Below are 17,622 nucleotides of genomic sequence, written 5' to 3' on the forward strand. Positions count from 1 at the left end.
GGATCAGGGGAGAGGGGGGAGGGGGGAGGAGGGAGGAGGAGGAAGAGGAGAGGAGGGGAGGGAGGAGGGAAAGGGAGAGGAAGGGGATGGCCCCTGGCCTGGCCCCCAGGACTCACACGGATGAAGGGGAAGTGGTCCACCGGGCAGGCAGGGTGGGCGTCTGGCGGCAGAGCCCCCCCGGGGCTGTCTGTGGTCTGGGGCTCGGTGCTCTGCGGGCCCCTGAGTTGGCCGTGCTCCTCGGTGGGCCCAGGCGGGGAGGAGGGGGAGGACGGGGAGGAGAAGCGGCTGCTGGAGAGTTGCCTCTGCTCCACAGTGGCACTGCCATCTGGAGATGGGGACTCAGGGGCCAAGCTGTGAGAAGGGACCGAGAGGCTCCTGAGAACCGGGTGCGAGTTCAGGAGGGGTGGGCTGGGCTCCGTGGATTTGCCACACTGGGCAACCCCGCCAAAGCCTCCTGGCAGGACACACACGCCGGCCTGTGCAGCTCATGGTGCCCCTCGGGCAGGCACGGGGGTGGGGGAGTCTCCTGGTGCCCATCACGGCCTCTGTGGCCACTCCTGGGCCAGCCGGCAGCCAAGGGCGGGGCAGGCTGAGCTCCCACTGTTTGGAAGCAAGAAATGTTGTACAATGTCCTGCTGACAACCTCCTGTCCATCCAGCATGGATGTGAGAACCTTTCAGACTGGAAGGTGGCTTAGTGGTAGAGTGCTCGCCTAGCATGTACGAAGCCCTGGGTTCAATTCCTCAGGACCACATACACAGAAAAAGCTGAAGTGGCTCTGTGGCTCAAGTGGTAGAGTGCTAGCCTTGAGCAAAAAGAAGCTCAGGAACAGTGCCCAGGCCCGAGTTCAAGACCCAGGATGGGCAATAACTAATTAAATAAATAAATAACAGCCCATTCCTCAATGCTCTTCACAGATGTGGCGTGTGTGTGTGTGTGTGTGTGTGTGTGTGTGTGTGTGTGTGTGTACACACGCACACCAGCCCAGAGGCTTGAACTCAGGGCCTGGGTGCTGTCCTGAGCTTTTTCACTCAAGGCTGGCACTCCACCACTTGAGCCACAACTTCACTTCTGGCTTTTTGCTGGTTCACTGGAGACCAGGGTCTCACAAACTGTCTTGCCTGGTTTGACTTCAAACTGAGATCCTCGGATCTCAGCCTCCTGGGTAGCTGGTGTCCGGGAAGATAGGGTTGGGAGACCTACTGCAGGGCTCCCACGGATTACCTGGTGTCTGGGATGAGGGCCAGCCCACTGTGAGCAGGGGCATCTCTCAGCCTCCCCACTGGCCCACAAGGACTGCGCAGTGTCAGACCCTAGAGCCCTACAGTCTGACCAGGAGAAGCCTGGAGCTGTGATCCTCCTCCTGCCTACTGCCCTCTTGTAGCTGGAACTGCAACTATGTACCACCACGCCTGGGCTATTTGTTAACATGGGGGCTCACGATCTTTCTGCCTAGAGAAACTTTGGACTGTGGTCCCCCTGATCTCTGTAGCTAGGTTTACAGGCAGGAGCCACCATGCTCAGCTCATGAAATTAAATATTAACATTGAAGACAAGCACCCTGAGGCATAGAGCTATGACTTCATTTGCTGGAAAGGACAACAGAAGTCGGTGGAGCCCAGGCAGCCTGCTCCAGGACCAGAATTCCTGGCTCTCCCTCCTCCTCCTCAGACCTCTGCTCACAGGGACATACTCGGGTCCCCCTTGGATCATGGGGACCATGTAGGAAATGAATAAATAAGCCAAACTATGAACGCCTCCACCACACGCACACCGCACGAGCTGCGAGGCAGGACAGGTGAGGTGAGCTGAAAGGTGGGCCTGACCTAAGCAGAACTGTCAACTCTGGCATCTGCACATGTGTCATGCCTCCGCCCCTCAGGGAGGAGGATTCCATGACAGACGGCAGGTAGCAGGTAGGCGGGACTGAGACAAATGCCCAGGCTGAGGGGCAGCATCGCCGGTTCCCAGGATGGGCAAGGGCAAGGAGGTGCAGTACCGATGGAGGACAGCAGGGGGCGCCAGACACCGGGAGACCCAGGCGGCTAGTTCAAGGCTGGTCACGGTGGTCCTGAGCTAAGAGCTGGGTGCTAGGTCACTTAGCAGATGGGCAGAGCTGAGACCCAGGTCTCTTCAGGGATAAACTCCCCACTGCTGGCTTCCTGTCCCACCAGGCAGGGCGAGAGGGTGAATGTTCACACGTGTAAACCACCCGTGATGGGCTCTGGTCCTGTGCGGCAAACACCCTAGCTAGCTCCTAAGCATCAAGCACTGTCTTCCCTGGGGAAGGGAGCTATCACTGGAAGACCACAACGCACCCCTCCCTGGCCACGCCAGCTAGGCTGGGTGGATCCACACTGCCTGGCTCCCGAATCCAATTAAGGCTCCATGACCTGCAGCCATTGGCAACAGCCAATATTTTCTCCCAGCCAGGCTGGCATCTAAGGTCCCACCACCCACAAACCAGACACAGCTTATAAAGAAATATGAGGTGGGTACAGCGACACATGCCTGTACTCCCAGTCCTTAGGAGAGAAAGCAGGAAGACTGCAAGAATGAAACCAGGCTGGGCTGTGCAGCAAGACCCTGTCTCCAGCAACAACAACAAAGGCCAGCTATGGTGGCTCACACGTGCAATCCCAGCTAGCCAGGGAATGGGCATGGTTGCCCAGGCTCTGAGTTCAAGCCCCATGGCCAATGAAGAAAAGTCAGAGTGTGCAGCTTACATGGGTCACACTGATGTGCTGGCATGTTTTTCTCACTTTACAGGAAGCCTGGGACCCGTGAGGCCTTCACCTCCTGCCCCACGGTCCCCAGAGAGCCCTGACCTGCTTTCTGCCTCTGGATTTGTCTCCCTTCACGATGTCACATTTCACTTTGTTCTTTGCACTCATAACAAGCCGGCTTTCCACTTTCCATTACAAGGAAGCCGTGAGCGTGCCACCTTTGCCATGTGGGGCCCCGGTGCACCCCCCCCCCCCGCCCCTCTGCCTCCCCGCACCCGCCCTACCTGTCCCCGCTGGAATGCGGCTCGGCCCACGTGCTGTCTCGGCTGCCCCCGTCCTGCACCAGGGTGTCCGTGTCCTTGGCCTCGGGGCTCCGCCGGGAGAAGCATTGCTTCAGCTGGCCCTGCGGAGGAGAGGGGACGTTTGAATCAGGGAGGCGTGCGGCGCATCCTGGACACGCAAGTCACCATGCGTCACCCACAACGCACAGCTGCCCTCCTGGGTGGGGCTGGATGCTGGGGAACCCAGCACCCCAATCTGCTGAGGCGCTGCAGGGAGCAGGGCGCCCCGTCTGCGGCTGGGGAGTCATGGAGCCCTCCTTGGTGTCAGCTCATGCCTCAGAGAGCAGCCGGCTCCCCATGTTTCCATGTCACAGGTCTGCACCTGCGCCACCTATGCCCCTGCCACCCACCCTGTGGCCCTTCTCGCAGCCCGGCAGGCAAGGACCACCACAGTCCCCACTTTCACCACGAGGGGGGCAGGTACACGGGTGGGGTGACTCACCCCAAGCCACACAGCCGGCAGTGAGCCCTCGCCTGGAGCCCGGTGTCCACCCCGGGCCGCGGCCCAGCGCCCTCACTGGAGCCCGGTGTCCACCCCGGGCCGCGGCCCAGCGCCCTCACTGGAGCCCCGCGTGGGCTCCACGATGACCCTCATCTCCTCCACTGTTTATAGGACAGCGAAACACACGCTCCTAGCTTTATCAACAAAAGGGGCAGCCAGCTAGACTTTTTCAGCCCTGGGGCGGGTGTTGGCTGATCCCTGATCCACAGCCTTCACACTGAAGGGCTGCAGGAAGGTGGGGGGCTAGGCCGCCACTCCCAAACCCCAGGCTGTGCTATACTGCATGGCCTCCTGTAGTTGCTGAATAAGTGTGTGTGTGTGTGTGTATTTCTGCAGTATTGTTCCTGGCAGTGGGCAGATGTGAGCTTCTAAACCAGGAAAGGTGATGTGGTGAGGGAGAGGTGGGAGAGAACACTGCACCCGGGGACACAGGGATATGAGGATCCTGAGTCAGGCAGAGGCTCACAGCTGACAGCGCAGTTCCAAGTAACCCAAGATGCCCCGCCAGGGCCCCAGCAACGCTACACCCAGCCGGTCAGGGAGCTGTGTGGTCACCGGGCATGGCCAGCCAGGGCGGGGGACACCTGCTTGGGGTCAGGGCCGCCAAGGCCTGCAGAATGTCCCAGCCCCGGTCCAGGTTGGTCTGAACATGCGGTGGGGGGTGGGTGAGGGGTCTGAGCCAGATGGCACTTCCCAAGGCTGCCTTGTTCTCCATGCTCTGGCCAACACGGAGAGATGCCGGGGCCCCAGGAACCGTTTACCACATGGGAAAACTGAGGACCAAGCAAAGAGAACCTGGCATATGGTAAATGCCGAGCAAATCATTGGCAAAAATGGGTGGGAGGGAGACAGAAGAGTGGAAGGAGGGAAAGTTGGGAGGAGGGAGGGAGGTAGAAGGAAGGAAGGTAGAAGAGGGGGAAGGGGGAGGTAGGGAGGCAAGGAGGGCATCCAACTAAGAGGGAGTAGATGGATGGGTGGATGGAGGGGTGGATAGATGGATGGATGAGTGGATGGGTGGTAGATGGATAGTGGTTGGATGGATGGATGGATGGGGAATGAGGCCATCAGACCCATCTCCCAGCAAACCTCAGGTAGAGAGCCCACAGAGCCATGGGCAGGTCTCAGAAACCCTCAGTGGATACATGAAGAGCCTGGCTGTGGGCAGCCTGAACCAGCACCCTGGCTGTGCCGCGGGCCAAGGCGGGGCAGGCTGGCAGGGAGGATGGCTGCCCCGCGCCAGCTGTGCCTCCAACCCCCTGGCCCTTGCCTTTCTCATCTGTAAAATGGAGCAGGAGAAAATTTAGGGCACTGGAGGGAGGAAGGATTCTGTGCAGTGTCCAGCCACCAGCCAGGGCTCGAGCACGCCTGGCACCAGCGCACGTCAAGATGCCGATGGTCACTGTCCAGATCCTCAACTTTGAGCAAATGCAACAGCACCACATGGCAGCCGCTCTGCTGCCATTTGGCTAAGAGCAGAGGGGCTGCCGGGTGCGGAGGGGCAGAGGCTGTGCGCGCAGCCCGCCTGCACCGGGCAGGTTTGCCTTCTGGGAGGAAACACCCCCCAAAGTTCCCCAAGGGGGGCATTCTCAAAGGCTACAAACAGCAATGACAACTGGGCTGGATCCCCGGTCTCCCAGGCCCGGTCCTCCAGATCCCAGAGGCCCCGGGAGCCCCCGGGACCTGCGGTCTGTGCTCTGAGGACTGGAGGTGTGGTAGAGAGCCAGACACGCACGAGCAAGGAAGCTGAGAGTGCAAGGCCCTGAGTTCAAGTCCCAGTGTGGGCACACATGTGTGCACTCCACATGTGCACACGCATACACACACATGCACACACACACTAATCTCTAGGCAGGACGTGAATATAGAAGCCCTGGGACCTACTTGGGCTTACATCCAGAGAAACTCATCGTGGAGTGCAGACACCCCATGTCAAGCATACCTTAATGTGTGTGACCCACCAAAGGGCAGCTCTGCACACGCAGTGGCAGCCGTGGGCCGGCGGCTGGGCAGCACCACCAGCACCGGCATGTGTGTCCATGTGTGTACACCGTGGGGCCCCTCGCACAGCACGGTGCACACAAAAGGCCCCAGGCCCACCAATGAAGCCCACAGCCATCCACACAGAGACCCACAGCCACTTAGGAAGCCCTACTGTGTGCCAGGGCCACGGTCACGGCCCCTCGTGGCGATCATTGGCTGTCATTCTCACAGCAGGCTCTGCCACGGTGCCTTTTTGCGGCTGAGGGAGTGAGGGAGCTGCGCTCTGGGCATCTAAACAGGAATGACAGACACGGCCATGCGCACAGCACCTACGGCATGCGGAGCCACCATACCTCAGCCGCCGCTGTTACCCCAGGAGGAAGCCGAGAGGGAGGTGCCAGCTCCAGCCACAGCTGGAGTGCACGAACCAGTAAGAAGGTGAACACATCAGTGGATGAATGAATGACCAGTGAGTGATGAATGAATGAACAGTGGGTGAATGGCTGAATCAGGAATCAGCAAGTGAGTCCGTGAATGCGTGAATGGGTGAATGTGTGAATGACCCCACAAATGCCCCTCTGCCTGTTCTGCTAGCATCTCAATGGTGTTGTTTATTCCTTGGGAAATACCTGAACCTTCCTGACTATGGCAGGCCTGGCTGCCCCCAAATAAATCCTGAAACCAAATCCTAGTTAAACTGTGGAACGGTATTTCTATAAAACGGCAAGTGCAGAATGGCGACACCCCATGAACAGCATGGCCAGCATGAAATATAGACAAGATTGATCCTCAGAGAAGCGGGGAGCAGGGGACGGGGGACCCCAGAAAATCAGGGATCCTCTGGGGGAGGGAGAATGGAACACACATCTCTTCTGTGGAAACAGACACTATTTGGATCTTAGTGTGAAGCTTTCTAGTGAGCTCTGTAGTGGAGGTGGCTGACACGTGTGGCAGGGGACAGGTACAGAACCGCCACCGTGTCCCCTAGGGAACAGCTTTTGGGGGCCCTGGGCCATTGTGTGCCAGTGGGGACAGAGGAAATGGAACAGGAAAACTATGGGGAGTGGGGATGGGGGAGGGGTGGGGAGGGACAAGGATGGGGGAGGGGTGGAGAGGGGCTGGGGGGGAGAGGGAAGGGGCATGTATGGGGAAAGGACAGGGGTAGGCGAGGGGCAGGGGAGAGGAAGGAGCAGGGATGAGGAGGGGCAGGGAAGGGGGAAGGGCAGGGAAAGAGGTGGGGCAAGGATTGGGAGGGGCTGGGGAGGGGCCTGGAAGGGAAGAGGTGGGGATGGGGAGGGGAAGGGGCGGGGTGATGGAAGGGGTGGGTAGTGGGGAGGGGCTGGGGGAGGGACGAGAAGAGGGAGGGGCGGGGAGTGGGAAGGGGCAGGTCCCTCTCTCCCTTCTTTTGTATTGTGTAAGGCTGTGGCCTGTGGCCTGGTAACAGGAGGTGAAAGTCAAGAAATGTGCAACTTCAGGTAAGCCCACCATTGTTTCCTGTCCCAGCACCTCCTCTTCACAGACCGGGTCTCCTCTCCCTCTCTTCTCCTCTCCCCCCTCCTCCTCTCCCTCTCCCCCATCCCCTCCTTTCCCCCAAGCCCCTCTGAATCCTCCTGGAGGGTTCCTAAAACAGCCTAAGCCACATTTGACTGCATTTTCTTTTGAAACCAAGTGCCGACATATCTCTGTCCTAGTTTATTTCAGGCAAGGGATCAACTTGTCAGGCGACAGCTCAGCAGGCAGCGAGCGTGCTTGCACAGGTGTGAGGTTAGGGGCGGGCAGCGTATGGGTGTAAGTGTGAGCTGGGGTGGGCAGCATGTGGGCATAAGTGTGAGCCAGGGGGTGGCAACATGGGGGTGTAAGTGTGGGGCAGAGGGCAGGCAGCGTGCAGGTATGTGTGTGAGCTGGGTGGGCAGCATGTGGGTGTGTCAGTGTGAGCACAGGGTGGCAACACGCAGGTAAATGTGAGGCCGGGGAGGGTAGTGTGCATGCAGGTGTGTGAAGCAGGGGATGGCAGTGTGCAGGGGTAAGTGTGAGGCAGGGGATGGCAGCGTGCAGGGGTGTGAGGCAGGGGCGGCGGGCAGGCACTGGGCCACTCCCTGTTTTACCAAACTCTCCAGCCCTGCCCCACCCCCTCTCTCTGGCTGCTGGCAGGCCCCCGCTGGGTCACCATCCATGGGACAATCCCACCACCGCAGTGTCACACCCACACCCTCTGCTCACTTGGCATGGGCGTGGCACTAAAGCCAGGGAAGGAAGCATGAAGGCTGATGGAGACAGGAGAGTTGAGCTCTGGGCACAGCCCGTCCTTGGCCATGCTGAACTCCTGACTGAAGGGGGTGGGCACGGGCAGGCTGGAAGGGCAGCGGGTACGGATGGCATACACGCTGGGCAGTGGGCAGGCTGAGGACAGGGTCCAGAGCCAGGTGGAGATGGATGGCGGAGCCCAGGAGGGGACATGGCAGGGTGGGGCCACCTCAGGCTCAGGGCCCACTGCGAGGTGCCATGGCCACCTCCTGGAGGAGAAAAGTCAGGCTAATGTTTCATCACCGGAGCCAAAGGCTCAGCTTCCTCCAGTGCCCAGCCTAGGGCTGTGGACACAGACCTGCCCAGGGCCCAGGGCCTCCTGGGCTAACTCACAGCCAGACCTCTGGCCTGCCCCTCCTGGGCTCACTCGGGGCAGAGCCGCCTGTCCCATGTGTCCTACCAGCCCCCAGGTCTGCGCTGATAGGGCAGTCAGGCACGTGAATCAACACGTACGACTGCACACGGGCCTTGATCGATGATCTCAGACAAGAGCCAGGCACCGATGGCTCATGCCCCTCATCCTAGCTACTCAGGAGGCTGAGATCTGAGGATCGCAGTCCAAAGCCAGCCCCAGCACGCTGGAAACAACCTTCCTGTCCCAAGCCAGCAGGGCCCTGCCACATAAAGAGCACGTGACCTAATATCCGGGGCACGCAGCCTCAGAACAACACCACAGATCTACATCTGGTTGGTGTGAGGAGATCAGAAGGCTGTGAGGCCACGCAGATCCTCCTCCCTCCACCTCCCGTCTAATCAAGATTACAGGCATGCACCTCCACACCTGGCCTGTGGGGCCTGTGGGATCTACCTGCATATACAGCCTGCTGGAGTAGCATGGACTGAGGGGTGAGGAGACTGGGCAGGGCGGGGGGGGGAGGGTGCTCCACGGCCTGATTCAGGCAGGGCTGAGGATGGGGGCAGCTACAGAAACGGGGGCAGGGGGACATATGACCCCATGGGATGCTCAGACAACCCCTGGTTTCCCGGCAGGGTCCCAGCCCTGCTGGAGGAAGTGCAGGGGGCTCCAGGGCCCACCTTGGAGAAGGGCAGGATGAAGGATGCAAGGAAGGAAGGTGAGAGGCTGGGGGTACCAGGGATGAGGCAGGGAGGAAAGGGGAAGCGACCAGCATCCCCGAAAGTCATCTTCTCACTCCTGGATGCTCCCTTTGGAGCTAGGACTTCTAGGGATTGTGCGGCTATGGCAGAAGCCAGAAAACAAAACTGCAGCAGAAAATGGGAGGGCAAAATAGAGCCGTGTGGGAGGAAGGAGGGGAAAATAGGCCACCATTTGAGCATCTAAGACTGCAGCGTTCCTGTTGCTAAGCAACCAGGCCTCCCCCCCCACCATGGTCCAGGTACTAGGTCCCACCCCCAGTCGTGTGGTACAGGTGCTGGGGTTCCACCCCCAGTGGTGCAGGTGACCAGGGCACAGGGATTGCTGATTCCATGATGTTCAACTCCGACTTTCTGCTCTGTGAAACCAGGATCCCAAATGCCAAGGCTGACGGGGAATGGAAAATAAGAGTGGGTTCAGTCAGACAGAGCTGGGCTGGAAGTGTAGCAGGCCCTGGCTGTGTGACATGGCTAAGTCAACTGACGTCTCTGAGCTCCAATTTCTTCACGGAGAAAGCAGGAGGCAGAGTGCAGAGGGACAGAGTGTGAGAGGAGGGGTACATGCATTCCAGGCCACGCGGCCTCCCCATACCCCAAACCCCCACATCCCCAAGCCCATGGAAGACCCAATCTCCTTCCTCCTTTTCAGCGGAGCCTCTGGCAGCTGCAGAGCCAGCAGCCCTGGGCCAGCTTTGCAGTTCTGCTCAGGGGCCCAAATTCAAGGCCCCTGTCAGGTGCGCGCCCCCAGCTGGGCGACCCCCCATAGGCCACGTCTCCCCTGAGCCCGACCCACACCTGTGCAGGATGGTGACCACACCAGCCTCATCTGTGGGTACAAGGCCCCAATGCTGCGTGGGGCACTGGGTAGGTACACTGCAGGCCCTCAACATGTGGGGTCACTGTGGTTTCTGCCACGTTGTCCTCCCGTGGCTGTTGCTCAACCCTCCCTGGTAAACCAGGGGCACAGACTGAGGAGGGCACCGGAAGGAAGAGCTCACTGTCATCTGGGGGAGCTAACACCCCCAGACAGATGGCTGGGGGGGGGGGGAGGCAGAGTCTCCTCCTCCCGTGGGCTGTTACTTTCATGACATGGAAAAGGTCATATTTCTCCAATTTAGGCACTAATTACTCACACATCAAGTTCAGATTCTTTAGACAAAAGAGGGGAAAAGAAATCTGGAAAGTGTGAGGGAGGAATCGGTGGGGGGGGGGGGGGGCAACACTGCCGTTCCGCACCCTGCAAGACCAGCAGGACCACAGGTCCTTGGGGACTCTGGCACAGCCACACCCCATGCAGCCACAGACCACACCGTCAGGGTCTCTGGGGCACAGCCTTGCCCCACGCAGCCACAGACCGCACTGTGACACAGTCCTGTATGATGATGTCACCCACGTCACAGCATGGTCGCTGTCCTGGGCTGACGTTCCCAGGATGAAATCCCTCAGCTTGCATTTCTCAGGATGTGGATCTGTCTCTTCTAAGTGCCACACAAGTGGGATAGAACAGACATCAAGAGGGCCGGGCCGGACACAAGAAGAAAGAGGCGCTGGTCATAAGGACCACATCAGCCCTCTGTCATGTCCCTGAGTGGGCTCAGGACTGAGAAACTGAGTCAGAGAAGTGGGGGAGGGGAGTCTGCCCCAGGCTGTGGAGCTGTTCCCAGCTGTCTGCTCCACCTCTCTGGACCTCGGCCCCTGCTGTGTGTGCCAGCAGGGGGCTGGGGCTCCAGGGCATGGTGTGGTTTTCAGCAAATTGATAAGAAATGCTAAAACAAACCAAAAAACAACAACAACAACAACAAAAAAACCCTAACAACAACAAAAAACCCAGAAGTGGTATGTTTGAAAAAAATAAAGGGGCTGGGGATATAGCCTAGTGGCAAGAGTGCCTGCCTCGGATACACGAGGCCCTAGGTTCGATTCCCCAGCACCACATATACAGAAAACGGCCAGAAGTGGCGCTGTGGCTCAAGTGGCAGAGTGCTAGCCTTGAGCGGGAAGAAGCCAGGGACAGTGCTCAGGCCCTGAGTCCAAGGCCCAGGACTGGCCAAAAATAAATAAATAAATAAATAAATAAAGGAAAAAACACTGGGTCATCTGGTTACAGGTTCTTTCTCCTCTCTCCTTCTCCATCTCTCTCTGTAACACACACGCATGCACACTCGTAGGCATGCATACACACAGCTGGACACCCCTCCTCTCCTCAAAGCTCTTCTTGAACCGCCCTGGAGCCGCGCCCAAGCAAGCTGGTTTCAGGCACTCTGGCACCCTCGCTCTTTAATCCCCAGTTCTGCTGTTCCAGGACACCCACCCCCGCCTACCCCCCCACCCCCAAGCTTCAGTCGCAGCTGGAGGCCGCCAGGCTCAAACTGCAATCAGCCCCCCGTCCCCCGGGAGGACGGCAGGAATCCCCCATCCCCAGCAACACTCCGGAATCCATGCTGAGGGGCTGGAGGAGTGGAGGGAGGGCTCAGCGAAGACCCCACCACGCCGTATGACATCGCCCTGCCGTGGGGTGTCCCCACTCAGGTCAGGAAATGCCCCTCTCCACGAAGGACCCAGGAGAATGGGAGTCAGGCATCACGGGGGAGGTCTGTGACCTGTGTGTGCAGAGCTAAAGATGCCCGCTCTTGTGCCCTTGTGAGTCCCCGATTTCTAACTGGGATTTGCCAAGGGAGGCTTTGCCCCAAGCACAGGCCTGAGTCCCGCCTGGCTTGGCCCCGGGCCAGGGCTCCTTGTAAGGCCAGACCCTGTCAGCTCCTGGAATGGCACAGCCCCTGTCACCTCCCGCACAGGAGAGCGGCCACCGCCACGGGTGGGTGGGTCCCTAGGGAGAGGCAGGCAGCATCACCCAAGTCATCTCGGGACACCAAGAGGCCCCACCCACCCCTTCTGAGAGGAAAACGCCAGAAGCACAGAGGCAAATGTCACCTGCATGCCACCACCAAGCCAGGAGGAGGTGGCAGAGCTGGGATTTGAACCAGGGCCATCTGCTTGCAAAGGGAGACAGCTTGGGTGGGAAGAGTGCTCTCCGGGGCCGGGCATGGCCCCCGTAAGTGTGATGCACGGGTGGGAGCTGGCCAGGCGCCAGGCACCAGACACACCCTGGGCACCCGTGTGCTCACATCCCAAACTCGGTGCAGCGAAGCCCAGGAGCTCTGGGGGGACGGGGAGGGCGTAGGCCCAGGCCTGCCGTGGGCTTCCCGGGTGTGAATCATTACCCAAAGACCCTTCCAGAACACTCTGCCTCGCTGAACAGGACACACAATCTGGAGTGGCCTAGGATATGGCCGGGTATGCATTTTGCACATGTGGGGCACAGGGCTGAGGGGCTCAGGGCTGAGGGGCGCAGGGCTGAGGGGCGCAGGGCCGAGGGGCGCAGGAGCGAGGGAGCAAGGATGAGGGAGCAGGGCCGAGGGGAGCAGGGCTGAGGGGTGCCACAAACCCCCTGAGGGAAAGCCATGCAGGGCACGGCAGCCATCCTGCACGGGGCCTGTAGTTACCTGTCACACTCAGCCCGATTCCATGCCCCCCCCCATTTGTCCTGGCCTGCTCCTAGTCAGGGCCTCAGTTTCCCCAGGACAGGCAGGCTTTGAGGCCGTGGGGGCTGGGAAGCCAGGGGTGACATGTGGCAGGCAGCCGGGCGGGGGTGGGGGGGATAATGTGGCAGGCAGCAGGGGGGGGGCTGTGGCAGGCAGTCCCGGGGTTGGGGCATGTGGCAGGAAGCCCCGGGGTGGGGGCATGTGGCAGGCAGCCCCGGGGTGGGGGCATGTGGCAGGCAGCCCCGGGGTGGGGGCATGTGGCAGGCAAGGCAGCGCCCCGCTCTGAGCAGAGCCGGGACACCCGGGCGGCAGTACGAAGTGGAGCCCACGCCCACGTTCTGACAGCACCGGCCGACAGCCACCTTCACGCCTCCTCCGCCTGGAGCAGGACATGAGGCGACTTCCTCAGCAATTTGCCTTCTGGAATCTTCCACAGCGCTCAATTAAGTGCTCATAGTGTGCTACGGCGTGTGGTCCCCACCCAGCTCACACACAGACAAGCTCAGGCAGCACCCCGGCCGGGGTGAGGAACACTCTCAGCACCCACTGGTTCATTCACTCACTCGAGTTGGCTCAGCCAGCCATTCACTCACCCCCCCCCCCACCCCAGTTCCCTCAGTCATCTACTCAGGCACCGCCATTCATTCAGCCGTCCACCAGTGCTTCCACTAATTCATTCCTTCGTTCAGCCATCCATCAAGTCATTCACTTATTCATTCATCCACCCCTCAGTTCGAGCACTCAATCAATAGTTCACTCATTCATTTACTCACTCCTCAAGAAGAACGTTTACCGAGTGCCAGGCCGGGAGGATGATTGGGGAAGGGGGCTAAAGGAACTTTCTGGGATGGTGGTAAGGTTCTAGGTCCTCACAGGGGTGGCATCTGCACACACAGACCCTTTACAAACTCCACTGTGGGCCGGATGCTCAGGGCAGGGATGGCCAGCCAGAGGCCCTCGGGAGGGAGGGAAGGGAGGACAGGGAAGCAGAGCCGGGGGTTTGGGGGGGAATGGCTTGAAACTACTGAGCACTCACCAGGCTGACACCAGGTTGTGACACCACCAAGAGCTGATGGATGGGGAAACTGAGGCTAGCTCCAAGGAAGGGGAGGTGGGGATCGACTCTGAGCTGATTCACTGTGGAAGTTCTGATGGGTCAGTTGCACATTTGTAGGGAAACTGGCCCAGAGCAGCTGTGCCGCTGGGCAGGGCATCTGGTGGGTTTCCTGGAGACTTCACACTGAAGGCTATGGGATGCACAGACAGTAAGTGCTCAGTAAACATGCCAAGCGTGAGACTCACTCGGCCTCGCTTCAGGAAGCAGGGATCATCCGTCTATCCCTGACTCGCTGTGTGACCCCAAGTGGGTGACAGCCCCCCTCTGGGCCTCAACTTCCCTTGCTCTTTACCCCCTGGAGGGGGCATGCAGGAATGGCATAGATCCAATCCCGCACCAACCCTGTGCCTGGGCAGCGGCCTGCACCAGCCTGTGACTCTTCTGCAACTCCTAGGGGTGGTAAATCTCTGTTTGTCCTCCAGGGCGGCTGCTTTTGTGCATGCTTCAAACTCAGTGCCAAAGGTTCCAGAACCTTCTGGGCTCTTCTTGCCAAGACATCTCTGGAGGGTGGGGAAGGCAGCTGCCTGGACATGATCCTTACCTCCACCAGGCAGAAGGAAAATGCCAGAAACACAAGAAGAGGCTCTCCGCTCACCGACTGGAAGCGAGTCAATGAAGGATGGTGGTGTGAGCGGCTGGGTGCTTTCTGGCTTTGGCACAAAGCAAATATTTGGGCTCCTGAGCCCGGGGGAACATGGGGCTGGGAACCCAGCGAGCCATGAAAAGTATTTCTAACCGCTGAAAAACACACACGCCCACCCCCCACCTTCCTTACAGCTCATGGTCCCCCTACCATCAGGAGGATGTAAGTTCAAAGCCAGCCCGGGGACACAGTTCCACGGACTTCCCTGTCCTGCGGACTCTGGGCCCCGAGCCTCTGGCTCTCAGCCTCCTGAGAGCTGGGAGGGCAGGTGAGCCGCCAGCAGCCAGCCTCAACAGGCCTGGAATGCATCTGAGGACGGCTGCCTTCCAGCCCCACGTGCCCGCGTCCCCACCGCGTGGGTCAGGGCTCGCTGCGCAGGACCAATGCTTGATGCAGTTTAATGGACCAGCAATCACTGGGGACCCCAGAAATGGCTTCTGCTCTGTGGGGGGACAGTTTAAGTGGCTCCAAAATCCCTGAGACGCTCAGCCCTCAGGTGGGCACAGAGCTATGGGAAGGGGGGGCACCCAGCACAGCCCCTGGGGAGGGGGCATTGACTTTCAGCGGGGCTCAACAGCTCACCCTGCCCACCCTCAGATCATCACTTACAATGTGTAAGCGCCACCCAAAGCTGCATAACAAATAGCCCCACAACGAATAGGCTCAAAACAGGTTGGCAGTGGCTCACGCCTGTCATCCTAGCTCCAAGGGAGACTGAGAATGGAAGGATTCTGGTTCAAGGCCCACCCCGGGCAGAAAAGTCTCCACAGCGGGAAGTTGGGCAGAAGTCCAGACCCCATCTCAAAACTAAGCAGTGGAAAATGGAGGTGGCGCTGTGGCTGAAGTGGCAGAGTGCCTGCCTAGCAAGTGCAAAGCCCCGAGTTCAAATCCCCAGTGCCACACATTCACGCACATGCATGCACGCGCACATGTGTGTGCACACCCACCCCCAACCACAGCCTGGTAACCCACCCCCGCCATGCATTAGAGACCACAAGCCCTTCCCTTCCCCAGCACTGGGGAGGGCTGACCCCAGGGGCAGCTGCGGGACTTTGTGGAGGGGCCAGTGGTGACCAGTTGTAGAGCATGGCCATCACTAACAAATTACAAATATCCAATGAAATCTGCCAGGTAAGAAATAAAGATGATAAATACTCAAGTACTCATTTTATTTCAGGGGTCTCAGCTTGAAGGCCAGGCTGGCCTTGAACTGGTGGTCTGGCAACTCCTGCCACAGTCTCCTGCTGGGATTACAGGTGTGGTGAACCACCACACTCAGCCTTAATCTTTGCTTTTTAAAAAATTTTTGCCAGTCCTGAAGCTTGAACTCTGGGCCTGAGTGCTATCCTTGGGTTCCATTTGCTGAAGGCGAACACTCTACCACTTAAGCCACATCTCCATTTCTTGCTTTAACTGGAGGTAAGAGTCTCACGACTTTCCTGCCCACGCTGGCTTCAAACCCCAGTCCTCAGGCCTCAGCCTCCTGAGTAGCTAGGATTACAGGTGTCAGCCACCAGAGCCATGCCTATGATGATTTAAAAAAAAAAAAAATATATATATATTTTTTTTTTTTTTGCCAGTCCTAAGGCTTGAACTCAGGAACTGGGCGCTGTTTCTGAGACTCTTTATGCTCAAAGTTAGCACTCTACCACAGCGCCACAGTGCCACTTCCAGCTTTTTCTCTTTATGTGGTGCTGAGGAATTAAACCCAGGGCTTCATGCATGCCAGGCAAGCACTCTACCACTAAACCACATTCCCAGGCCCTGTGATGATTTTTATAAATATCCAAATGCCCTTGGCAGAATCACAAAACAAAACCTTCACCACCCTGGAGGGGCCTGGCACAGTCCACACGCTGATCACAGACACCATAGCAAGAAAGAATATGACAGGGCTGGGGATATAGCCTAGTGGCAAGAGTGCCTGCCTCGGATACACGAGGCCCTAGGTTCGATTCCCCAGCACCACATATACAGAAAACGGCCAGAAGCGGCGCTGTGGCTCAAGTGGCAGAGTGCTAGCCTTGAGCGGGAAGAAGCCAGGGACGGTGCTCAGGCCCTGAGTCCAAGGCCCAGGACTGCCCCCCCCCCCCCAAAAAAAAAGAAAGAATATGAGATCCTGACCCCTCTCCTCCCACGGACCAGAGAGCGTTTCTCCAGCTACAAACCTAAGCCCCTCCCATCTTTATCATGTCCAGCCCCTCCCATTGTCAGTGTCCAGCCCCTCCCATCTTCACAGTGTCCAGCCCCTCCCATCTTCAGTGTCCAGCCCTCCCATCTTCAGTGTCCAGTCCTCCCATCTTCAGTGTCCAGCCCCTCCCATCTTCATCATGTCTAGCCCCTCCCATCTTCACAGTGTCCAGCTCCTCCCATCTTCAGTGTCCAGTCCCTTCCCATCTTCACAGTGTCCAGCCCCTCCCATCTTCATAGTGTCCAGCCCCTTCCCATCTTCACAAAGTCTAGCCCCTCCCATCTTCACAGTGTCCAGCCCCCTCCCAACCTTCCCTGGGACTGGCAGCGGCCCACACTTCCTTCCTGTCCTTTCCTACTTCCTGCCCAGGAAGTCCCACATCTGTCCCAACAAAACTTCTGAGGTTTGGAGCTGCTGAAAGAGAAATAAACCAACACAACAAAGGTCCTGGGGTCACCGTGGGGTAGAGGGACCAGTATGGGCCTCTGTGCAGGCTGAGACCCACATGCAGACCCCACCCCAGCAGGCAGCCCCATGGCCGGACAGGAAATGACTGGAACATCCAACGGATGGTGGGACAACCCCGGCTCCACGCTGCCCAGGGACCACGGCATTTGCTAGACACGCACACATTTCCTTTAGGTTCGCTGGTGGTGTGATACCAGGGCTTGAACTCAGGCCTCACACTCTGTCAGGGCTGGTGCTTTAACTCAAGCCATGCCTCTAGTCCAGCTTTGTGCTGGCAAACTGGAGATGAGCATCTCACAGACTTTTCTGCCCAGGCTGGCTTTGAACCTGGGGATCTCAGTCTCCTGCGTTGGCAGGATTATAGGTACAAGCCATTCTTTTATTATCATTACTATTTTTTAGAGGATCAAAGGAAGCAGGAGGTGAGCAACTGTTTGGGAGGGGAAGGGAAAGACAGGAAGGAAACTGGCCCGGAGCCATGGTGGACTTCCTCCATGGGGGAGGACTGGGTGGATTTTGTTTTCGTTCCATTTTTCCTGTGTACTCCCAGGGCAAAATGAACACTGGGGGCAGGGGAGCGATGCTGGCGTTCTGTCATGCACGCCAGCCCCCTCATGCAGGTCCTGGGGCTCCCCCGTCCCCTGCAGTGGCACCTGCGCTGGGGCCTGGCATTCTGTCACACACCAGCCCCCCTC

General features: G+C 58.8%; 1 protein-coding gene across 1 annotated transcript in view; it reads right to left on the minus strand.

Annotated features, from left to right (window-relative positions):
• The window catches only part of Kiaa1671 (KIAA1671 ortholog), a 54,867-nt gene that overhangs the window by 5,321 nt on the left and 31,924 nt on the right, over window positions 1–17,622 (minus strand). The window contains exons 5-6 of the mRNA XM_048342753.1: window positions 3,011–3,129; window positions 117–351 (exon numbers count right to left, since the gene is read on the minus strand). Of these exons, the coding sequence (XP_048198710.1) occupies window positions 117–351; window positions 3,011–3,129 (354 nt within the window). The remainder of the gene's footprint in view (window positions 1–116; window positions 352–3,010; window positions 3,130–17,622) is intronic.

Source organism: Perognathus longimembris, chromosome 3, assembly GCF_023159225.1.
Source record: "Perognathus longimembris pacificus isolate PPM17 chromosome 3, ASM2315922v1, whole genome shotgun sequence".
NCBI classification, from domain to species: Eukaryota; Metazoa; Chordata; class Mammalia; order Rodentia; family Heteromyidae; genus Perognathus; species Perognathus longimembris.